The sequence below is a fragment of the Apus apus genome, chromosome 13 (assembly GCF_020740795.1).
Source record: "Apus apus isolate bApuApu2 chromosome 13, bApuApu2.pri.cur, whole genome shotgun sequence".
NCBI classification, from domain to species: Eukaryota; Metazoa; Chordata; class Aves; order Apodiformes; family Apodidae; genus Apus; species Apus apus.
Genome location: NC_067294.1, coordinates 6,745,001 through 6,767,612, shown reverse-complemented (window position 1 = coordinate 6,767,612; position 22,612 = coordinate 6,745,001). Strand labels below are relative to the sequence as shown.

General features: G+C 45.6%; 1 protein-coding gene across 4 annotated transcripts in view; it reads right to left on the bottom strand.

Annotated features, from left to right (window-relative positions):
* Positions 1-12,394: 12,394 nt before the first annotated feature.
* Positions 12,395-22,612, bottom strand: part of GRIA1 (glutamate ionotropic receptor AMPA type subunit 1) — a 120,422-nt gene continuing 110,204 nt past the window's right edge. For 2 of the 4 annotated variants that reach the window (XM_051631152.1, XM_051631151.1), the window contains exons 15-16: positions 17,609-17,743; positions 12,395-15,322 (exon numbers count right to left, since the gene is read on the bottom strand). In XM_051631152.1, coding sequence (XP_051487112.1) covers positions 15,134-15,322; positions 17,609-17,743 — 324 coding nt within the window. In that variant the 3' untranslated portion in view covers positions 12,395-15,133. Of the gene's footprint in view, positions 15,323-17,608; positions 17,744-22,612 lie in introns of those variants that run through there. The other 2 variants (XM_051631153.1, XM_051631155.1) reach the window with 2 other exon arrangements.

Genomic DNA, 22,612 nt, shown 5'->3' with positions numbered 1-22,612 from the left:
GCACACTCTGGCTGTGCTGAGCCTGGCAGCTCAGTCAGCTGTTTCCATGGCACGCTGGGGGTGTTTTGGAGGCAGGGCTGGGAGGGCAGCCTGGCAGGGATGTAAGCAGAGTTTTTTGGTGCATGCTAACGAGGTGGTGCCTGGCAGAAAATGGAGCCAGCAGGGGTGGGCAAGCGGGAGCTGAGCGGCTTATCGCTGCTCTGCAGAAAGGGGCTCTCGCAGAGACAGTGGCTGCTAAATAAATAAATAAGGCAAACATCAAACATCTCGACTTCCCACAGTCCCTGGCCCATCTGCCTGCCTGGGGCTCCCAGGCATGTTCCTCTTAGTAGCTGATGAGCAGAGAGGCTGCTCTGACACAGGATGATGCAGGTGGGCAGCAGCCAGGGGTGCTGAGATTGCTTTTAGCCCAAAACTAAATTACCTAGGAAATTAAATGCTGCTGTAGTCACAGAAGAACAGAAGAGTCCTGGGGATTGAAGCAGGGCCTGTCAGTGTGATAGAAGTCCCATGGACTGTTTTCCCCTGTTAAGGAAAGGCTTGTGCTGAGAGAGAACTGGAGAACAAGAGACCTGAGATGCTTGGACCAGGAAGGAGGGTGAAAAATAAAGTGTCATATTTTGTCTTTCAGTCTTTTTAAGTCTTTATGCTCTTATTTCTTTCCTTCTCCTGCCTTCTCTCCTTCCCCCACACGTGACCATCCTTTGATGAGCCACACTTATTAATGACTGAAGGGGATTTGCCACGTCTCTTTCAAAGGTCCAGGGGGCTGGATGCTTTAAGTGCTAGATTTTTCACACAGGGTGTTAAAATTTATTGAAGTCAGTTTCTCTCATTTCCCTTTAATGAGATGATGACTGTGTGTATGAGATAACATTGGGTTCAGCTGGTGGGAAACTCAGAGGGGTTTTAAGTAATCAGAGCAAGAAAGAGAAAAAAATGAAACCCAAACCCATGCTAGATCTCATGTCTTAAGGACTTAATTTGCAACTTAATTTAAAGGTGAGAAACTGGGATCATTCTTCAAACATTACAGCATGACTGGCAATCTCCTTTTTAAAGGACTTTCCTTGGGAAATGGAACAGGAGGTGTGCTTTTGGCATTGTTGGATTTTCAAGACACTTTCAGTGTTTCAGCCACTGTTTCTCCAGGACCATGGCTACCCCTGTAGAAACAAAGATGGGATGAACAACTACTCAGAGTTCACCTGGTACCTGGGGAAATGCATTAAACACAACTGCTTGTGCTCTGTTTTACCCATCCTGTCCTCCAGCAGCCCCTGCCAACACTGAGGTGCTGGAGGGAGCAGTGGAGCTAAATTCCATGTCCAGTGCCATGAGCCAGTGTCCCCAAGTACACGTAACCCCACTGACAGCACACAACCTGCTGGAAGTGGGACCACAATGAGACCACGAGAAAAGAAAACTCTTTCCAAACCAGGACACCCTGAAAGCATTGAAGACATTGAACAAATAAAATAAATTGAAAAATCTTGAACTTCTTCCCTTGGCCACCCTGGCTGCTCTCCTCCCTCTGCTTCATTTTTCCTCTCCTTCTTCCACTCGGTGCTACCTTCACACGGGATCTTGTTGCCCTACTTTTGTCCAGCCTTCTCCTAGAGATAAGATAAACGCTATTTTCAATTAACAAGACTTGATTGCTGAGAGCAATAGGAGGCAGTTCATTTAGAGACAGAAAATTAATTGAAACCTAAATGTACATAGTCAATGTGTTGCTGGGAGAACAATTATCCCCATCACCCAGCCCTTGCCACGCGAGGCAGCGGCGCCACGGCCGGGCTCTGCCAAATGGAGTGAGACAGAGGAGCCCACCTTGCTGGGATCTTTTCCAAAGTTCCTCTCTCAGCTGCTTTTAGCCCACTTTTATCTTGCAAGAGAAAGCTCTCTGTGGCTCTAACTGCAAATTAGAGCCAGAGGTGGTATCCTGGGACTTTGGCACTGATGGGACCCAGAGCTGGCTTCTAAACAAGTGACATGGTGAGATCTTCCTCCTCACTCTTCTCCTCCTCTGGGAGGGCTTTTGCTGATGTGTGAAAGCAGGATCAGTGCAATATTCATCAGCCAACTGGATCCCCAGCCCTTTGCAGCTCTTACCAGAACAATCTCTTATGGACACACAGTGGGATCTGGGATCTTGAGAATTAGTGTTTCCTTGAAATACGTTTACATGTGACAAATAGCAGACAGAAGGAGGGCAAAGCAATCAGACAGTGAATGAAATATCCCACGATAAGAAAGATCTTCTAGTGCTTTTAAGGCCCAGATGTTTTTGACGCTGCTTTTGCCCAGCAGTCACCAATCACTGAGGGACCCACTGTGGTTTCTGCATCACCAAATCCCTCAGGAACTGGGCTTGCCCCTTCTCATCATGTAGGGGCTCATGTCTCCACATATTTACAGTCAGAGAAAAATTGGAGGTACTTTCCCACCTGAAATAGGTGAACATGGAGAAATCTCAGAAATTATCCAAACACTAACCTGAACCATAGAGGAGCACCCTGGTCGCCAAATATTTTCAGGGTAAATTACACTTAGGGTAGCTCCTCTTCTTCAACATCAGTGGAAGAGGACTACTCAGGACTTCATAACCACAGTGAGGGATGTATTTGGGATGTGCAGCATCTGGACCTCAGATAAGATGGATGCAAGAAGGGAGGAGAACACCACCTCACTCCACCGGCCATCCTTGGCCTCCCTGCTGTCATCACACACCTCTTCAGAAACACCTCGCTGACAATGTACCTCTCCACAATCTATGTATCAGGACACTGTAGGAAACAACCCACACTTTAACACACAATCCACCTAGAAGTGGTAAAAAGCAGTAATTACAATCCAGTCTCTGCTGGAAAGATGACAAGCACACCCAACAAAATTACCTTTTCCCTCCAGCATCTCACTGCCTCCCAGCCAACTGGCATGAAGGTGCTGCTTTTTTATTCCTGTACAAATTATGCTTTTAAGCCTTCCCTGCCTGCCAAGCATAGCAGGAGCCCCACGTGTCCACTGGGTTCTGTTTCCAAGGTGGGCTGCTCTCAGCCCAGCACCTCTCAAAGCCAGAAAACCTGGTGCTCCTACAGATTTTTCTCTCACCTTCAAGAGGTGCCGACAAGGGGAGCCGAGAGATGCCCCAGTTATGTAGCAGACACCTCTGAAGGGAGCCAGCACCTTTGGGGGAGCAGCCGAAGCTGATTAAATCAGATCATTAACACCTGCGGGTGTTGCGGCACATCCCGCTCCCGGCTCCCTCGGTGCGGTGCTCCCAGGCTTCTTGTGCCTTGCACGCTGGCTGCTTGGGCAGGAGCTCCTTCACAGCTCATTACAAGGTGCTTGTTATGCACCAGCATCTGTTTTATCACCTCTCTTATTTTCTTCTGTCTACCAGCTTGCTGAGTCCTTGGCCATCTCACTTTCTTGCCTGCTTAAATTTCAGGACAGATTTACCAGGCAAGTTGAAAAACTTTTTTTGAGAGACAATTTGGGGCCAGCTAGCCCAGGGAGGGGGAAATCTCTCCTGCTCTTGGCAAGTCCATGACCCAGTAACATCATGAGTAAGATTGCAAACCCCTGGGACTCTGCACAGAAGCCATTTCATAGACAGAGGCTGTTGAGGTGTCAGCAGCCACCACACTGCTGGCAGGCAGGAACAGAAGGGATTTTCTGCACCATTGAATTTCCAGTTATTCTACTTCCAGGTCTGCTTTTTCACTGGTGGCAGGCCAGGATTATGCATAATATTCTTGGTATCACCAAAGGTTTCTCCCAGCTGGAACTCTCTTGTTGTGACACTTCACGTTAGTTTTTTGTTTGTTTGTTTTAAATTTCCTTTTTTTTAAATGACTGCAGCGTGTTGCCCATTTGGTGGCAAGCATATGTGCAGTGGTCAGCAAGTGTACCCAGATCTTCGTATGCTCTTTGCAGCACAAGGTAGTCTTGCAATCAGCCCCTTAATCATGATGTTCAATGTTTCATCACTTTTCATCCTGTCTTTCTAACCGCCAAATTTGAAGCCTTTCAATTCTTCATGTGAATTAAAGGTGGTTACAAGATAAATCCTTCAGAGATTCTGTACATGTACCTTTCCTTCCACACAGTTATGCTTTGCAGTACAACTCATTATCTTCTCTTTAGATGTCTCACTTTGACAACTCTACTTTTATAGTCTTCATTTTAGCTAATGAGCTCCCCCACTCAATCAAATGTTTTTGTGAAGTTCATTTGCATTAAATCTACCATCCCTCTCTCTCTTAGAAACACAAACAACTTCAGGAGAAAAACAGACAAACAAAGCAAATGACAGCAGTCTGTCATGAGCTAGCTTGGGGAAAACACACTTTACTTTTTTTCCTCTTGTTTGCAGACTGTGTGGGTTTGGTTATTCCTCTCTGGTCTAGAGATAGGCTGGTTGCTCTTCCTGGCACACAGCACTACCTCATATACTATCATTACCAAAAAGTATTTCCCAGCCTTGGCAACAGTTGGTTTCTCTCACTTGAAGGTTTGTGTTGCTGAGCTTTGCCCCTGCTCAGTGTACACACACTCTCCCTTGCTGTGCCCTGACTCCCTTTCCTGTTAATATCATTCACACTCCACCTCCATTTGCACCAGTCTCTGTGAAGCCCCAGGGACGTTATTCAGCAGTTTTCAGGATCTCTCCTGGCCCTTTTTAATCTACCTCCCATTATTCCTCCAGAGCAGCCTCCTGTCTCTGTCAACAGCTAAAGAACTTCTTGCTACAGGAGGGATTAACCATCAGCCCCACAGCCCAGGATCAGGAAACTTTTTTTCCTACACACCTGCTTGGAGAGCAGCTCAGCAGTCAGAAGGAAGAAGACATTGACAGAATTTCCTCTCCTACCTGTGGCATTAGAAGCAAGCAGGTGCCTTCTCTCCCATCTCCTCCCACGCCGTGCCTCTGCTGCTCCAGACCAGCTCTCCCAGCAAAGCCCTCCCTGCTCTCCCAGCACAACTTTATAGCTACTAGTAATCTCCCAGTTCTTCCCAATCTGGCCCAGCTTTGCAGCTAATAGCTAGGGGTGGGGTTAACCCTTTCTCCACCAGTCTCCAGAAACAAAATTTGACACTGCACTCATGTGGTCCCCTGTAAGGTATCAGGAGACACTGGGAACACCAGGGATGAAAACTCTGTCCTGGAAATCTGTCCCTGTGCCCTGTGGAGGGGGTAATGCCACTGTAGTGAAGTCCTGGCTAATTATAGGACCTACCAGGCTGGACTCAGCATATTTACAGCAAAGTTACACATCTGGGTTTTGAGTCTCTTAAGCCTGAAAATATATTTCTGAATTAACACTTTGGTCCTTTCAAGAGACACAACAGAAAGAGAAGGAAACAGAAGTGGAATTGCTCTTGTCTTACTGCATCAAACAACAGGCTATTACCTTCCTCTCTGACCTGGCACAAACTCATGGCATCACAAAATCCTTTTAGAAAGGATGAGGGTTTGCAGCATGGGCAGGCCCTTGGGTTTCCAGAAATACTGAGCTCTGTGCTCCATGGAAAGGTCTGGATGGCCTCAGTGGGGTGACCTGCAGATGGCTGAAGTGGTGACTTCTCTGGGAACCAAGAGACCAGACAGTGACCTGTCCCTCTGCCTGGGCTTTTTGTGTAGCACCGATCCCATGGGAATCTTTCTATGCCTCATTTTTTTTTCAGAAAGGGACTTGGCAGCTTTTTGTCTGCTGATTACTGTAAAAGAGGATCTGGAAGTTACCAGGACAATGTTCAGGCTCTTGTAGTGCTTTTAGGATAATCAGCAAATGTACTAAAAAGATGGCATATGGTTTGTGAGGAGTGGGTAGATTTCTCTTACACCAGAGTGAAAACACTTCTTCAGATGAAACCTCAGAGCTGATCACACTGTGGTCATGTTGCTGTGTCAGGATCCTGTCAAAATATATGGCAGAGTAGACAGAGATTTGATATCTTGCTGAATTCTGCCAGATGTCTGGTGAGGTCTCAGAGAGGGTTGTTAGAGCCTAAAACTTGCTTATGAGTCCCTGAGAGTATCTGGTTTGTGGCTGCCAGGGCTGCAGCTATAACCCACCTCCCATCAGGGATGCCAGTGGTTGGCATGGGGCAAACTGGCCACAGAGGGGTTAACTTAGATTTCTCAATAAGTGCAGTCCTAATAGTTTAGCTGTTTTTCTTTGGAAAGAACACAGAATTGCACACAGAATCCTTCTGGTTGGAAAAGACCTTTAAGATCATTGAATCCAACCATAACCAAGCAATGAACATCACCAGGGGTTGCCCTTTCAGCTTGTCCTATGGATTAGCACACTAAAGGGAGTTGATAATGAGGATATAAAGGTCCTGACATTTCTTTCTCCAAAGACCTGATCTTTGTACTCCTCTTTGACTTTTTCGGGGGGTTGATGCTTTATTTTTAAATGACACACAGATGCTCAAGTGTGTAAACAGGCATGCAAACGATGCTTACTTTGGACATATCCATTGCTGCCCATTTAGAAAGATCAATGCTTTCTCTCAAAGGCCTTATAAGTTTAGATTCTTTCCAAAAATCCCCCAGTCAATAAGAACATCAGCATCAAAAAGTACATACAATTCACTATAAATCAATTACTTTCTTAGAGGAAGAAAGTTTTCCAAAGTTTTTACCATGTCTCTACCTGCTTCTCAGCTGAATCAGTTGGATGGGAAATAAAATCACAACAGCCTTTAGCTGGTCTTTCCCCATGTTTATTAGCTTGAAATTAGAAATGCTGATGACCATTGTCAGTTCCCTGAAAAACAGGGAATAGGGAAACTGCCTTTGTAGCAAGCAAAGAGCCATCCAATACCCTTTGTGAGTCTCTGGGCAGGACTTCACTGGTGTCCCACAGTCTTGCAAAACAGAGGGCAGAAGAGGTCCCCTGGGTTGCTGACCCACATCCCAGTCACCTCCTGGGCCTCATGGAACAGGCTAACCTGCCTCTGTCACCCTTGCCTGCATGAGCAGGGTGGAGATGGGATGGAGGTGGCAAGGATGAAAATTAATTATGGATAAAATGGGCTGATTGGTAGGGATTTTATCTGAAAAAAACCACCCAAAACCAAACAAAAAACCCCACAAACCCAAACCAAAAATCCCTCCCTAAATGTAAGTTAGCCCATGCTTTATTCAGAAAACTTCCTGGGAATTTCAGTTATTGTCTAACCAGCAATTGTGGTCCATTTGGAGCTGGCCTTTGGCTTCAGAAAAACCTTCAGAAAGGTTTTGATCCTGCCTGTCTGTCCTGCCTGTGGGCTTGTGCTTCTGTGCTGTGGCTTCCCAAACACCGCCCGCACTCAGCTCCACAAAGGAGAGGCAGCAAGAGGCTATTATATTTTAATAGCAGCAATATTCAGCCCTTAGGTAGGTGTTAAGAGGGCTCAGTTGAGCTGCTAAGCGTGTCTCCTGCCTGTGATGAGTGCCAGCCAGCATGGGGCTCTCGGGCTCCCTCCTGAACCACAATTTTTTCAGTGCTGGCTCACAGCTGCCAGGCATGTGTTGCCTGGTGGCTTCGACCTCTTCCTCTTTCCAGCCTGCTCCATCTCCAGGCTGGAGGGGACATCAGCAGAAATCACCCTCAAGCAGGACTCAGACCTCAGCTTTGCACACTCTTTCCACGTCCAGCACTGAGCTGAGTTAGTCTGCAGGGCAATGGGTGTGAATAACCTGCATCAGGTAAAGGCTCATAGGACATTGCTCCATGGTGAGGAGGATGGCAGTGCCATGTGGACCCACGGGCACTGTGGTTTAGCAGCATGCTGGTGAGGTGCATCACCTCTGGAACTGCCCTCAGGAGCTGGGAAATGCCCTGCTAAGGCAGCAGTCACCACCATGGGGCTGGGCTGGGAGATGCTGTTGAAATCTTTCTGCAGGACAAGCCCACAGTTACAGGATCCCCTGTTTCCCAGCTGAGGGGCACTAAGTCACAGCTACACAATCACCTCGGGGGCCTCAGGCCAGGGCAGATTTATCAACCCTACTGTGGTGCTGTTGTCTGGGGCTGTGAGGGGTTGCTGGTACCAGTTATCCCTGTGACCCTGCTGTGGGGTGAAGTTGGGAGTAACAAGCCATGGCTGCTCAACTCGGGGCTTAGCTCAAGCCCACGAGCCGTGGTGGCTCCTCTCAAATGCAGTGGCTTTGCACAATGATGCAGTGGGTGGGATGACGTGCTTTGCTGCTAGGAAAAGGGACATGCCACCTTCCCTGCTGCTGTGGGCTCCTGCCACTGCTGTCCTGGTGTTAGCGGAGAGACACAGACCAGCCCTGGAGGAAGCTGAAACACTTTTGCTTTCAATATTTTGTCTTGCTTTTGTCTTTTTTTTTTTGCTTTGTTTGGATGGTTGATCTAACCCATTCTGCAGCCATCAGTGTCTGGGGGCTGTGAAAGGGCATCAGCCACCTTGGGACCCCCCACGTCCATCCCCAAGCATGGCTGCACTGGTCTAACCAGGTTGTGAAGCCATCCACCCACCTGGGATTGGGTGCATTCCTGCATCTACAGACTGCTCTGGTGGTGCCAGCTCCTTGCAAAGGGTCCACAATGACTTAGACAACTGCAGCACATCTCCAGGGCTGGGCTGAGGGTGCTCTTGCTCTGTTTTTTTGTGTACATTTGTTAAACACGATGTGCAATGAGCTAAGTGAGGGCTCAGCAGCAGGCACAAGGGTTATGGGCAGGGAGGAGATGAGGGGGGGTGGGAGGGTTATAGCCCACAGAAAATGGTGCAGTTCCTCCAAACCCTATGGATCACTTTGTAGTGACACTTATAGACAAGCAGCTTTTTCTTTAACAAATATGAATGTAATGGATTAGGTCTGATCTAATTATGCATTCTGCATTAAGCTGATGCTCCCAGTGTCTGTGGCTGCTAGCCTAATTAAACTTAACGTACTTTTAATGATGTCTTCTTAACTCATGCATTCATATATGATTAGAATCAAGCAGGACGAACTGTCATGAGTCCAGGAGAGTTCTTCCTGCAGCTCCCGATAGGAATCGTGTTGAAATACTAGTAATGCTGGTTTCAAGGTTAACAACACCAGTTTTGAAGTGGGGAGAGCTTGTCACACAGGTTGATCTAATCTGAGGCAACGAAAATACTTCCCTTTCAAGTTCAGCCTCTTCCCCTGGGAGCAGGGGAATTTAACTTTTACTTGATTAAGTTGTTGATAGTAAGTGAACTACACTCTGGGCAGCAACTACCAAGGAAGCTGGGACAATAACTCTGTGGGCACCTTCCAGGGGGTTGCTGGGTGCTCTGTGCTGGCACACTCAGTCTTTGCTCCTCTTCCCCTTTCCTGCTGCTGTTCTGAAAACTGGAAGAAGTTTGTTCTCAGGTCTGGCAATAAGAAGGCAAAACTCTGTTTTTGTCCCTGCTCCTATTTGATCAAGTGGAATCAGGCTGTGTTCCCCCTCCCAGCCTCTCTCAGCCTTGTCCATCACCTCCCTGGCACAGGGCATGTGCTCCCTGTAGCTCTGCACTGCCTTGTGTGATGAAGTCTGAGGAAGTTCTAGCGTTGCTGCCCTGGCTCCAGCTTCCTACACAAAGCAGGTAAAAACACTGCAATGACATGTTGGGCCTTTTTAACCCTTTTTTTTTCTGTTTTAATGGATTATTTATTTATTTATTTATTTTAATCAGCCCATGGCCTGGCAGACAGGTTGTCTTTTGAGTTCCTGAGAGCAAGTTGTGAAATTGTCTGAAATCCTTCCAATGGGAAAGCCCTGATTTATTACACTGTGATACTGATGTGAACAACACCGTGTACCTTTCATCTAGAAAGTCAGGACTTATAGAACACAACATACCATTAATTTTGGTGCCAGCTCAAACAGAGGAGGAATTACTGCTAAAGGGATCCAGAGAGCACGTTAAACGAGCCCTGCAGAGTAATGAACATACTTTGTGACCAGTACATTATGCCATATTGATCCCTAGGAATGAAAAGGTAACTTGACAGCTAATTTGGGCCGTCAAAGGCATCTCTTAATATTTGTATATGTGTGTGTATGTGTGTGTGTGTACACCATATAACTAGTGCATAAGAAAGGGATGTGCAAACATTGGCTAGTTACACTTCTCCATCCTGCATGCTGGTGGGCAGCTGTCCATGGTACAGTGACATCCCAGTATTTCTGTTAACTGGGTAGCAGAGAGGAAAGCATGGGGGCTTCAGCAAGCAGAGAACTGTCAAGACACACAACAAGCACTGGTGGCTGACAAATTGATTTGTGCCCACAGGTGACATGAAGGCAACTGCGGAATCTGTGTTTAAGAGAGGTCAGCAGCTACAAAAGCCATCAGAGAACAGGTAACAAAGGTCTCTAAAAGGTATTTGGGGTTAATGTGGTACTTTTGTTGATGGGAAGGGCCTGAACCCATCTCCTCCAATCTCCAAGGTGGTGTTTCAGAGCAACCTCCAGTTGCTAAGCCCCAGTCTGTGCTGTTATTTCTCGTGCCATGGCAGTGAAGAGTACTAGCAGGTTCTAAGGAATGGGTCATCTAAGCTCTGACCTGTCTCTGTGGTGGACCAACATCTTAGTAAGAAATGCACACAAAAATGCTCTCCTGGGGACTCAGAGCCATGTGTGAGACCTGGGAGACTGACCATGTCATTGAAAACTCTGCACTAGCCTGTGCTCACAGTGAAAATTTCCCCATGTCTCCCAAAACTTTTGCTGGAGATATGTGGCTGTGTTGCTGGAGATGGAAAGGTTATTGTTACCCACTGGGTTACGGCAAACGTTGATGTGCCCCTGCCCAGTCCCTTCTTGAATCTTAGATGAGTAAGTTCTCCTTGCCTTTGATGGCAGGAAGGCACACGGACAAACAAGTCTAGCCACATCTTTTGTGAGGATTCCAGCTCTGTGTCCTCGTGCCAGGGTTGTCATCCCGTATCAAAGGGATGGACTGCATGATGCATCTGTTCCTCACCTGCTGCACTTGGAGGTTCACTGTTTTTTTGCTTCAAAAACTGCTGAAGATGGTTTGGGATTCTTGCTGGAGACTTTCTTAAAAGGAATATTTGCTTTTCCCACTAAGAGGGAATTTTGACTGGTTTATGCCAAGATATAAAGGAACATTTCTTGTGCATTTCTGCACCCTCACAGGGAAACAAGAGTGAACCACTGAACACGAAAAGCATTTTTAGACAGGATCAAAGCCCACAGTACAGTACTGGCTGCCTAAGCAATTGTGGGAAACCAAAAATGGGCTGATCCAGCACAGCCTGCCCATGGGAAACCTCTCCTTCAGGGCCCATTGATTTGGAATCTCTTGTGCTTTGAAGCCTGAGGGTTCACAGCCCCCTTCAAAACATTAATCCTTCCCCTTGCTGATTCTATCTTTAAAACTTATCAGCAGGTTAAAACCAACACAACCCTTGTCAATGTTGGAGACCTTGAATCTATAACCAGGGCCCTGTGGGATGAGCTGGACGCCTGGTTCAGGGCACTTTTGTGTCTTATCTTCCCCAGCCAATATATGGGAATGATAATGCGGGGACGGGAAGTCCTTCCAGTTCTGTGACTCTGGGCACTACGTAAGAGCATGACATTAGTGATTATAGTAAACCTCAGCAGCTGTCAGCATCTGCATTGATGTGCAAGGCCCTTTAAATCCTACTCTCTTTCCTCCTTCAACAGACTTTTGGATGAGAAATTTAGCAGGTTAATTGTGTGAAAACTGAGTGAGAAACATCTCAAATGTCCAAGCCTCCAAAACAGCATGGCAACTCCTAGGAAAGCTGATCCTGGTGAGGATTTTTGGACCAGTGCTGGTTCTGCATTACCTCTGAGCTGACTGTGTCTTCTTTCTCTGTAAATACAAGTTAAAAATCCTCTAATAGCCCTCCTCAAAATTAACCCCACAAAACTCTAAACGAAGCAAAACCATTAACTTTGAACCAATGAATATTTAGTTTCCTGATTCTTGGGTAAATATTAGATAGATTCCCAATTTCAACCTGAAGCAGTTTATTTGGCTGCTGTTCACAAGTCAGACACAGCAATAATCAAGGAAATCTCATTTGATTCAGGTTGGGTAGAACTGCCTGAGGGGTAACATCATTTTCATTTCCACACATCCAGCACTGGCACAAAACGGCATGGACAGGTATGAAAACCAGATCATGGATCCTTGGTGCTAAAATTCCAGCTGATAGTTTCTTTTTTTTTTTTTTTGTGTAAATAATCATTACCAATAAAAATGGTGCTTGGAAAAAAAAAATAAATTGAAAAGAAAAACACTGTTGAATTGGATAAAGCAAAATCCTTTGAGGTACTACCAGAAGGAAAAAAAAGAAAGAAAGCAAGAAAAAAATAGAAGAGAATTAAAACAAATGTAGCTGTTAAATAAAAGATCCAGATACCAAAGAGCAAAATTTAATGAAAGCCAAAACTGTTAAATATGGATTCCTGTTGAGAAAAAATGTCAATGTCTTAAAGAGTTTTACCATTACTCTATTTTTAAGAAAAGTGTAGTAAAAATACATATTACAAGTTAACATTTTCCACACTTTTGTCCCATTAATTATTATTTTTTAACCCCGTCACTGTTCAAAATCCTTTGAAAACTGCTTGTCACATCTTCATGTCACAGGCAGCCAGTCCTGGCACAGATGTGCTGCTTCTCATGACTTTGTCTGACCACCTGGTCAGGCTCCCCACAACCTGGTGCCACATGGTCGTCCTGTCTCTGGAGGAGAACGGGTCACTGCTGGGTTTTGGCAGCTGCTCCCACTGCAGTGCCTGACTGTGGTAAGGTCTGGGTCAGGAGATGCATCCGAGGGCTCTGGGCATGGAAACATGCCAGCTTGTGGGATGTGCCTCCACTGTGCTGGCACGTACACAGAACTGAAGTTAAAATTAAGGGAAGTGGATTAAAAATAATGATAAGCATCAAAAAGTGATCTGAAGAGGTGTCTGGAGTGGCTGGTAACAGAGTTCATGTTTGGTGATGAGAGATGAAGATCACCAGGTTTTCCAGTGGTGGGGAGAGGAAAATCTATTGGCACAAGACATGCTGAGCCTCAGCTTAGGATCTTGACTCTGAGTTGTTGGTCTCCAAACTGTTGCATCACCAGTGGGTAAATGGAGCAGATTCTTCAGGCTGGTGTTAAGGATGGTAAATGTACTGCTCTGCACGTTTGTACACTCATAGAAACTGGTACTCAGGCAGCTTCCTGCTGTACTTATGGACAGCTGCATAGGCAGATCCTTCTCACAGACCTGTGCCAGTCATTTGCCTGCATCACTTCATCTTCAGCTGCCTCCCTTCTCTTCCTGCTCCTCTCTTGTTACGTTACAGGAAAAAAAAAGAAAAAAAAGAAAGAAAGAAAAAGATAAAAAGCCAGCCCAGAACACTCCAATAGCAGCTCAGTCCCGAAACAGGTATTTCCTGGGTCTTCTGAGAAGCTTTGAACTTTATTTGCCATCAGTGATGGAGCTATGAGATGGGGCAAGGCTGTGTTCACTGTGGTCCCTGCCCCACAGAATTACTCTCTCTCCAGATGCTCCTCTGGGAATCCTTCACTTCTGGGAGGTGTCTCGGGCCTACCAGGGTGGGAAGCATTTGTCTGTCCATGCCAGTGATTCACAGAACAAACATTTTGTGCAGTTCTGGAAAACCATCTTTGCCCCTTTGGTCTCCATGCCTGTGGTTGGACTTCCAGCTGTCTTTCTGGCAGTGCGGGTTTCTGCAATACTGAGTTTGGGGTCAGCAACCTGCTCTCCTGGCTTGTGGTTGCTTCCCCCTCCCTAAGGATACACGAGTGGGAATCTGCTACTTTTGGCTTTGTACCCAGACAGGCCACAACTTGATGGGAAGGCTGAGCTTGATCAGCCCGGATGCTGTCAAATGTCATGGTCACATGAATGAAGCTCTTGTAAGGTCTCCTGCTTGGTTTGCTTCAGTAGGTCCTTCCAGGAAGCCACTCTGGCCAACTATCTACAAAATTTCCCCCTTAATTAGAAAAATGACCATAAAGGGATTTCAGAGCAAAAAGGCAGGGATATTCCCATTGCAGCCCCATGACTTCTAGCATGTTTTACTGGTTAATAGGCAGCCATCTAGAACTGGATGTCTTGAGATGGTCTATTCCTGGCTCAAGGTGGTTCCCTTATGTGACCACCAAAAAGGGAGCACACACAGAAGCTAAGCAATGAAGAAATGGTTCACAATTCTTACTAGCCCCCAATAACCTAGGCAGGAGAGTTGCATATGAGGGGAATGGGGCATGTACTTTCTCTCTTCCATAAACAGCAGCCGACCATGATCTTAGACCAACCATCTGCTCTAGTCTGCCACACATGATGCTCTCCACTCCAGGCACACGATTCTTCTCTTGAACCGCCATTTATCGTCTCTGGAAGAATGATCACTTTGTTCTTGTTACCTGGGGTTTCTAAACTCACTCATGACTTTGCCCCTGTAAAACAGCCTCATGTTCCTGTTCAGGTTCTTTCTCACATCAAGTACATCCCGTTGCAGACGGAGCCATTCCCAGCTCTGTCTGCCTCATTGCTGCAACTCTGCAGCCTGAGTTCACAACAGAACAGAAGGCAGGATCACAATGGACAAAAGGGGTCAATGCTGATGCCCTGCAGGGAGTTCAACTTGCTGTTTATCTGATTTTCTTTTTTGCTGTTAGTAGCTCAGACATTATGGTTTGCATCCCAAACTAAACCAGATTGAAGGACTGAGCAGGGAAGGGGGAAAGGGCTGATGTTACCCTGACACCACAGGAATTAGTAAGAAAAAATATATATTGCACACACTAAGACTTATTAACAACCAAGTTAAAACAAAATGGCATAGTCCTCATTAGTGTTCCAGTGGTTCTTTGATCAGGGATGGTTCATGAGTCTGTTAAATCCCATTATACTCTCCTTATTGCAGTACAGACCTGTTTCTGTTCTCCTGCCGGTGGATCTATTTGCAATTAAAAAGGGAAATAGATTTGGTTTCCTCAATCAGATCCAGCCAATTGTCCCTTCTGTCGTCGTCATTTGTCTTGTTGGTGTTGGGTTTGGTTTTGGCTCTGGAGGGGGTGGAGTTGGGCTGCCCCTGCTCTCACCCAGGCAATGGGTCAAAAGGCCAATTATAATCCTGTAGCTCCCAGGGACATGCCGGTGCTGTGGCTCATGCACGGGATCGTCTGCATGGATTTGGGGAAATCGTGGCTGACCACACGTCCATTTTCTCCACTGCCTCCTGCTGCAGCTGGCCTGGGAAGGGTTGATGTCCGTATGGCTTCGTTGATTGATTGCTGTGGGATTAAACAAAAACCCTTTTTAGGAAGGACGGGGGGGTCTCCCCCTGTCCTTAGCAATGTTGGAGACATCACAATATAAACCAGCGCTGTCTCTGCCACTGTCCTTTCCCTCCTTGTCTCCATTCAGACTCTCACTTTCTGCATGTCCCTGCTGCATCTGCTCTGTTAATTTGCACCTCTTCCACATTCAAAATCAAATGCTTCAGCAGTATTTTGGGGTATAAAGCACACATACCATATGCAAAAACTATTCAATCCCTACAACATCAGAACAGTCACCCTGCATCTGAGCAGAGCATTATACACACTTCCCCCATAGAAGTGCTATTACTACTCCAGGACTGTTATGCACAGTGGGCTCTGACTCACTGTGAGCATATGTTTAACTTTCCTCATGTGAGAGGCTGAGCATGTGCCTCTGTTTTTGTCTACAGCAAGACTGAGGTAACCAGAAAATGCAAACCTAGCTCAGGAAACTAAATCTCATCTTCATGTTCCAGATACCACCCAAAACATTTGCTTTCAGAGATCTAAGGAAACCACCTGTCTAGAGCAATTACACTGAAAGAGGAAGTCTTTCCAGTTTCTCTGTGTTTAAGCTGTCTCTAAGGGTACCATCATCCTTTCTGGACTGGGATATCTAAGTGAAGAATTATCTAGAACAGGTAAGTTCAGATGCAGACAATTCAGTGCCTTCCCAGGCATGGAACAGCCTCCTGTGCTGGTGGGATGTGCAGCTCACCCAGGGGCTCTTGCTGAGCAGAAGTTGGGTTTAGAGGGGGATCTGGTCCATTTTTCTGGTCACTTGCCTGGGCTCTGCTGAATGGCTTTGTGGGGCAGCCACCGATGGTGGCAGACAAAGGGACAACCAGATGTTAACATTGGGAGTAATCATCTGTTCCCACAGTGGCTGGTTTTAGCACTGCCAGCTGACACTGATATGAATTACTGGGTTATTTCCATAGCATGGGGAAGCCAACAGCAGGGCAGAAGCTCCTTAAAACAAAAACTATGGAGTTATTGCCTTCTGACACTATTTCCCAGTGTATCTGTGGCACACCTAGCTTTACAGTGTAGACAGCAATTATCATTTAATTTTTGTATATTCAGGGACATTAATTGTTCAGATTATCTTACCCCTGTGCTCAATATACCTCTCATTGCCTGTAGAATTTTCTGAACCTCAATGGGAAAAGAGCTTTTGAATATTTTTCAGGGAATTAGAAATGTTATTATTGCTGATAAAACATTAAGCATATTGTGAAATTATGACATAAAACCCAAAGAAAAAATTGCTTATTTTCCTTATGATTCTGGGTAAGTTTCAGTGCTCAGGAAAGGGAAAATCTCTCTAAATTCTATGAAACTCGTTGTGTACTTCATCTACTCATACCAACCTCCATGCTCATGGGAGAGGTCAAGATAAGGAGGAAAAGGGATGTGTTACTTTTACCGCACAGATCCTGCTGCACCCTTGTATGCAGTGGTGTCTGTAAAAGGGATCACCTTCCCACAGATGCCACATTAAATTTGTATCTCCAAGGCTCTCAAATCTAATCTGCTCTTGACACAACAGAAAAATTTAGGCATCCCAAAATTTAGAGCTCAAACAAATCTCCTGGGTCATAGGAAGGAAATTTGCTTCTGTAAGACCACGACACAGTGGAGAAAAAGTACCCAAAACATTACAGAAGATGTTAGAGGCCAGTTTCTCTTTCAGGAGGGCACATAATTCAGAATTTGAAGACCCACATAATCTGTCCCAGGGCAACAATGCTCTGAGCATACATCACTGTTGCCAACCTGCAAATGGTGCCAGCAGGCTGCCAGCAAAGGAACAGGATCTGATTCATTACCATGCTACCCCAGCTTTATCTTGCAGTTAACTGCTTGGGTCTGGGTTTTTTTTTCATATTACAGTAGCAGCTGTATCCCAACAAGCCCAGCACACTCCATCCATGCTGCACATGCACTGCCATAATCTGCTTTCATTAATGGAAAGGAACAGCAAGGTGTTCCTGTTCCTGTCTGTGCTATGATTTTGCTCTGTATCTGAGTGTTCAATTAGCATTATGCCACGTCTGATCTTGCATCAGCTCCCCACTATGGCCTATTTGACCCTCTTTTAGCTTGCTCTGATGTTCTCATTTCTTTCTAGCAAGTCAAATGACACTGTCACTTCATTATCCCTATGTCTTGGCTTTCCAGCCATGGTCTGGGTTGCATCCGTGTCTGAAGGCAGCTTTGGAGCCGGGTTAGGATCAGAGAGAAAGTGTGAAAGGCCTGGGAATGGGTTGCCACCTTCATCCGCTTTGATTCACTTCTGGACTTGTAACAAAACTCGATTAAGGCAACCAGCATGGCTAGTCCGAGCCCACCGATGAGGATATAGAAAACTCCCGCCACGTTGCTGAGACTCAGCGCGCTCGTCTTGTCCTAGAAGAGAAAGGAGAAGGGAGGGAGGGAAGGGGACATGGAAGGAGAACAACAAAATTAATATGAGGTTGCTCCAGGAAGGATACTACACAATATAGCAATGCTGGCATTACATCATTTTCCTCTTTAAATGAATAGGTGACATTTCTAAAAACGTTTTCAATTTTTAATTCAGTATCTAGTAAATCTGATGTTTCCCTCACACAAACAAACGTTTCTTCAGCAGTGTGACTCTTTGTAAAGGTTTGGGATCTTCGTTTTTCAATCAGCTAGCTGAACTGCTTATTTTACCCAAAATGCCTAGTTTAAATTATTGATTAAAGGAGAAAAAAAAAAAAATATATTTTCTGTCTTTGTGGCATTTGCTTGTCCCTGATGTCTAGCCTGAAATAACCTGTTCTTTTGGAAATGCTCATTCCTTCATTCCTAGATTGTTTCCCCCGCAAATTCTGTTGCTCAGCAACACATCAGAATGGCAGGGGTTTTTCTGGTTTTTTGTTTTGTTTTGTTGTGTTTTTTTTTTTAAATCTCTTTAATACTGAGGTTGATGTGACACCTGAGCTGTCCTCAGAAACTCATTTGATTTCTGTGTAATAAGGCAGTTATTTCATATGCAACCAAGACCTGTTGATGCATGTCTAAGTTAATTATTTGGTTGGCAATAAATAGGGCTATTAATGGGCTGCAACTCAGTCAGCAGCTACATTCTGATTTTACAATTGCCTAATGAATCATCATGGCTCTCTGGGGAAGAGGCAAGTCTCAGAAAGACTCATTTCACTGCTAAGGAAACTGAGTCCCCACATCTAATCCCAATGTCACACACTGCAGCTCTCAAAACCTTCTGCTCCATTCTGCCCTGGTGGAGTTGGGTTGTTTGGATAATCTGGGCAGCAGCAAGACCCAAAAACTTGTCTCAACTCTGTGCAGAAGACTTCTATTTCTAGGACAGTATTTCTCTAACCCGCAACCAGACAGAGGTCCCCTGCCTGGTGCTTGTTGCTGCTCTGCAATATCAACTTGATACCTATGTGCTGCTACAGATTCCCCAGGGCATATCTGTTGGAGTGACCAGCATTGACAGTCCTGCTCCCTGGATGTGGGAGGAAAATTGCATGTGGATCATTTGAAATGCAGCCACATAATTAAAGAAAAATATTTATGTCTGTAGAAGTGCCTGAATTTGGGAACGAAGCTTCTGCATGGTTCTTGGTGTTCTTTGCTACTCCATGGACATGTGGACCGGTGGGTGGCACAGCTTGTTCCTTGCCCTAGTAGGACAGTTGATTCACTTGCTTTGCTTGTCAGGTTTTAGAATAAGCAGCTCACATTTTTTGGGGAGGGCAAGGATTCAGGAGGCAGAAAACTATATTGGAGTGATGTCAAAAGGGTCCAAAACCAAACACCAACATGAGCATGGAAGATTTCAATTGTCTTTCATACAAGCATGTCTTCCAGAAGGATTCTGTCTTTTTCAGTATTAGGGTTTGATGGCAAAAAAGTTAACCTACAAAGCATGAAAACATTTCAGTTTTCAAAATAAAAAACTCCTGTTACAGATGAGAATTACATTATTTTTGCTTTTTGTTTTTAATAGGAAGAAAAGAGAGTTCGAGTCAAGAATGCTAAAAAAAATATCTTTTTCCTATTGCTCTTTCATCTGGCTCCACTTTTCATGGGAGCTGCAAAGCTTCTGCCCAGCTGGAGCTCTCACCATAGGCTCCAGTGCCACAGGGAACAAGTTTCCCTCCTGAATCCTCTGCTGGAAGATGCTGAGGTTAGGTTAGGGGTCACCCCTGTAAAGTTGCTGGAAAAAAATTCCACCAGTGATCTCATTTTCCATCCTTCACTGACATCACCTACAAGGGATTTGCTGCTGTCACTGTGTGTGTTCCACGGCTGCAGAGGTGACAGTCACCACTGGTGGACGAGTTTGGTTTCTCTTTTGTATGACCTTCATACACTGGTCAGTTTTTAATCTTGCCAATGCTTCCTGTGTTCTCTCTGTATATGAGGGATTTCTGCAAATATCCTCCTAATTTCTGCAGTTTCCATATATGAAGGATTATTTATCTGGTCTTTTATAATCTGCCTTCATGCATTTTTTTTTCCCCCAGGCTTGACTGTACCTTTGTTCAGCCATCTCTTCTCTGCAGATTACTGGTTATACTTTTAAGCACCAGCTGAAAGATGTAGGGAGTTTTTTAGTGAAGATTAAGAAAAGCTGTGCAATTACTCTGTGAAAACTGGGTTACAATACATCATACTTTGCCTCTTCAGATTCAGTCTGAAGGGGCTGCACCAGCTTCTGGGAGGGACAAAGACACTAGAGGTGGGCTGCCCACCTTGACACCCTAGTCTTTTATCCTGGCTCCTTAATGAAAAGTGGCTGATTCGCACATGCTTTGTGCTCAGAGGGATGGATGAGGACAGGGAAGGAGGTAGAACGACCTATTTGTGTCTTATTAGTAATTTTCAACCCATGCTTTTTTGTTTGATTTGATGGAATGGTGGATTTCTCCAAGATATCAGGGATCTCCAAGCCTTGTCAAAAAAGAATGACACTGTAGAGAAGAGAAAACCTATTAATGCTCTCACTCAAATGAAGTTATGAGTGCAATCCATATTAGGTATCAGAGACTCCACATGGGTCTCTGCCTTATAGCTACAGATTCTTAGGAAACATGGCTTCCTTGGCTCTGCTGGACATGGGAATACACAAATTTCAAGTTTTATTGACCACAGTATTCTTGTATTTCCACCTTCAGTCTGGAGGTCATGGTCCAACAGGACACCTCCTCAGCTGGCTGCAATGGCAGAGCAGTCTGGCAGCCAGGAAAGGCTGCTTGTCCTTAGTTTCCATTTTCCTCCTGATGCCACCAGCATATTGACCACTGAGAAAGAGATGATCCAAAGCAGCTTCCTGCACCACTATTTCATGCAAATAATTTTGGAGCTGTTGTATTTGTCTTGCATTTACTTTGCAGTAGCTCTATTAGTGTTGGTATTACTATTACTACTATCCCTACCAATACCATTTTTTTTGGGGACAATTTGCATGGACTGAAAGTTGTCTCATCCAGAAGGTGAAGGAAAGCATAATGAGGCCCAGTGGTGGGCAAACCTGCTGGGATGGAGAGAAGCCTGAGTGTCACCTCTGCCATCCTAACAAGGTTTCTCCCAAGGACAGGGGCAGCTTCAGGGGGTACAGGGGAACACCAAACTCCAGAGTTTTCACCAAACTCTAATTTTCTTTTTTTTTTTTTTTTCTTTTTGCTTCCTTCCCTCTCTCAGCAGGACATTCAGAGATGTTCTCTGGATGGGAGCAGCACCTCACTGCTCCCATCAGCTGCAGGACCAGACACCCATAAAGGGTAGGAAACTGTCAGCCCCACTGAGGCTGTGCTTGCCATTTCTATGCATGTTCCTGCCCTAATAACACTTATCACAATAAAAAGTCAAATTATGCTGATTGCTTGAGAGGACCCTCCCCTCCTCTCTAGTTGGGCTCTGTGACACCAGATGCTCTCCTGCAGAGCTGCCCATCACCAAACCAGCTTGTTAGTGGGAGTGTAAATGTCATCGCTCGTCTCCCGCAACGGCAGAGCTCTGACGTGGGGGGAAGATTGGCAGGTGAAAATAGAAAGAAAAACCCATCTTTCTGAAAACCCAGCCTTGTTGCTGCAGCAACCAGGCACCTTCCCGTCTGTTCCTCTCAAACGTGGCACCACGTCCATCATCCTCTTTGTTATTATTTATCCTCGGTGGCTGAAAGATATTGAGGCCAAATTTGCCTGGTTTCCCAGCAGGGCTGGTCCTTTCTTTTACCCTGCATGACCCTGTTGGTAGCACAGGGTGATGGCACCTTGAGATGTTGTGGTCTCCATAGAAGATGAACTTTCCTTAGAGCAGGTGGTGGCTCCAGAAGTCAAGCTTTTATACCAAATGCTGGGCTGCTTTTATTCAGGCAAGACCTAAAGCTCAGCAATGAAGGGTATAGTGCTGCCCACTGACTCTTGAGTGCTGCTGTGGGTCTGCCAGGGGATGGGTGTCAGTAAATGGATGAGGCCACTCAGCATGAAATGACACCCTTGGTTTGAGAACCAGCCAATCCCCTGCAAAGGCAGGGCAAGGTGGTAACAGGATTTGTTCCCTGTTTGTTTTTGTGTTGTGTTTTTTTTTAGACAAAAACACAATTATTGCAACTGGAGGAGCAGGAGATCCCTGTGGCTTTGCTGAAGGTCCTTTAAATGTAAGAAGACCTCCATCTGCTCCTGAAAGCAGGTTGCAAATTGCCATCCTGGAAAAAAAAGCTTCCTTTCTCCTATTGTTTTGCAAAAGCCCCAGGGAAGAGCAGAATCATAACCACCTACAGTAACTTTTAGTGTCCACCTTGTAATTAGCTTCCAACAACCCAAGGCATCCCTTTCAAGCCTACAGCACAGTCAATAATCTGCAAAAAAAATCTGTTCATCCCTTGCTTTTTTGTAAATTAGGGTCCTTCTAGGGAAATATCTGATTACAGGCTGTCATTCCTCGGGGCTTATTTCTGCTGTGGCAAGTAGAGAGGGAATACAGGAAGGCTGGGAGACAGGACCAGAAATGCGTGGATAATATCTAGCTATGTGAAGTGCTGGAGGTGTGTGTGAATGGAGAAACCTTGAGCCTGTGGGAAGAGGTTCTGCCACAAGTTTACTGCAGCAGGGACCGAGAAGAGCAGCAGGGACATTACTGCCCAGGGCAGCCCACTGCCTGTGATTTCCCACTGTCTGGGAATGCAGCCAGGGCTGTGGTGGTCCTGGATAAACAGCAACTGAAGGCGGCTGCTTGGCACTTCCTGGGATGGCATAACAGATCCAAATAGCAAAA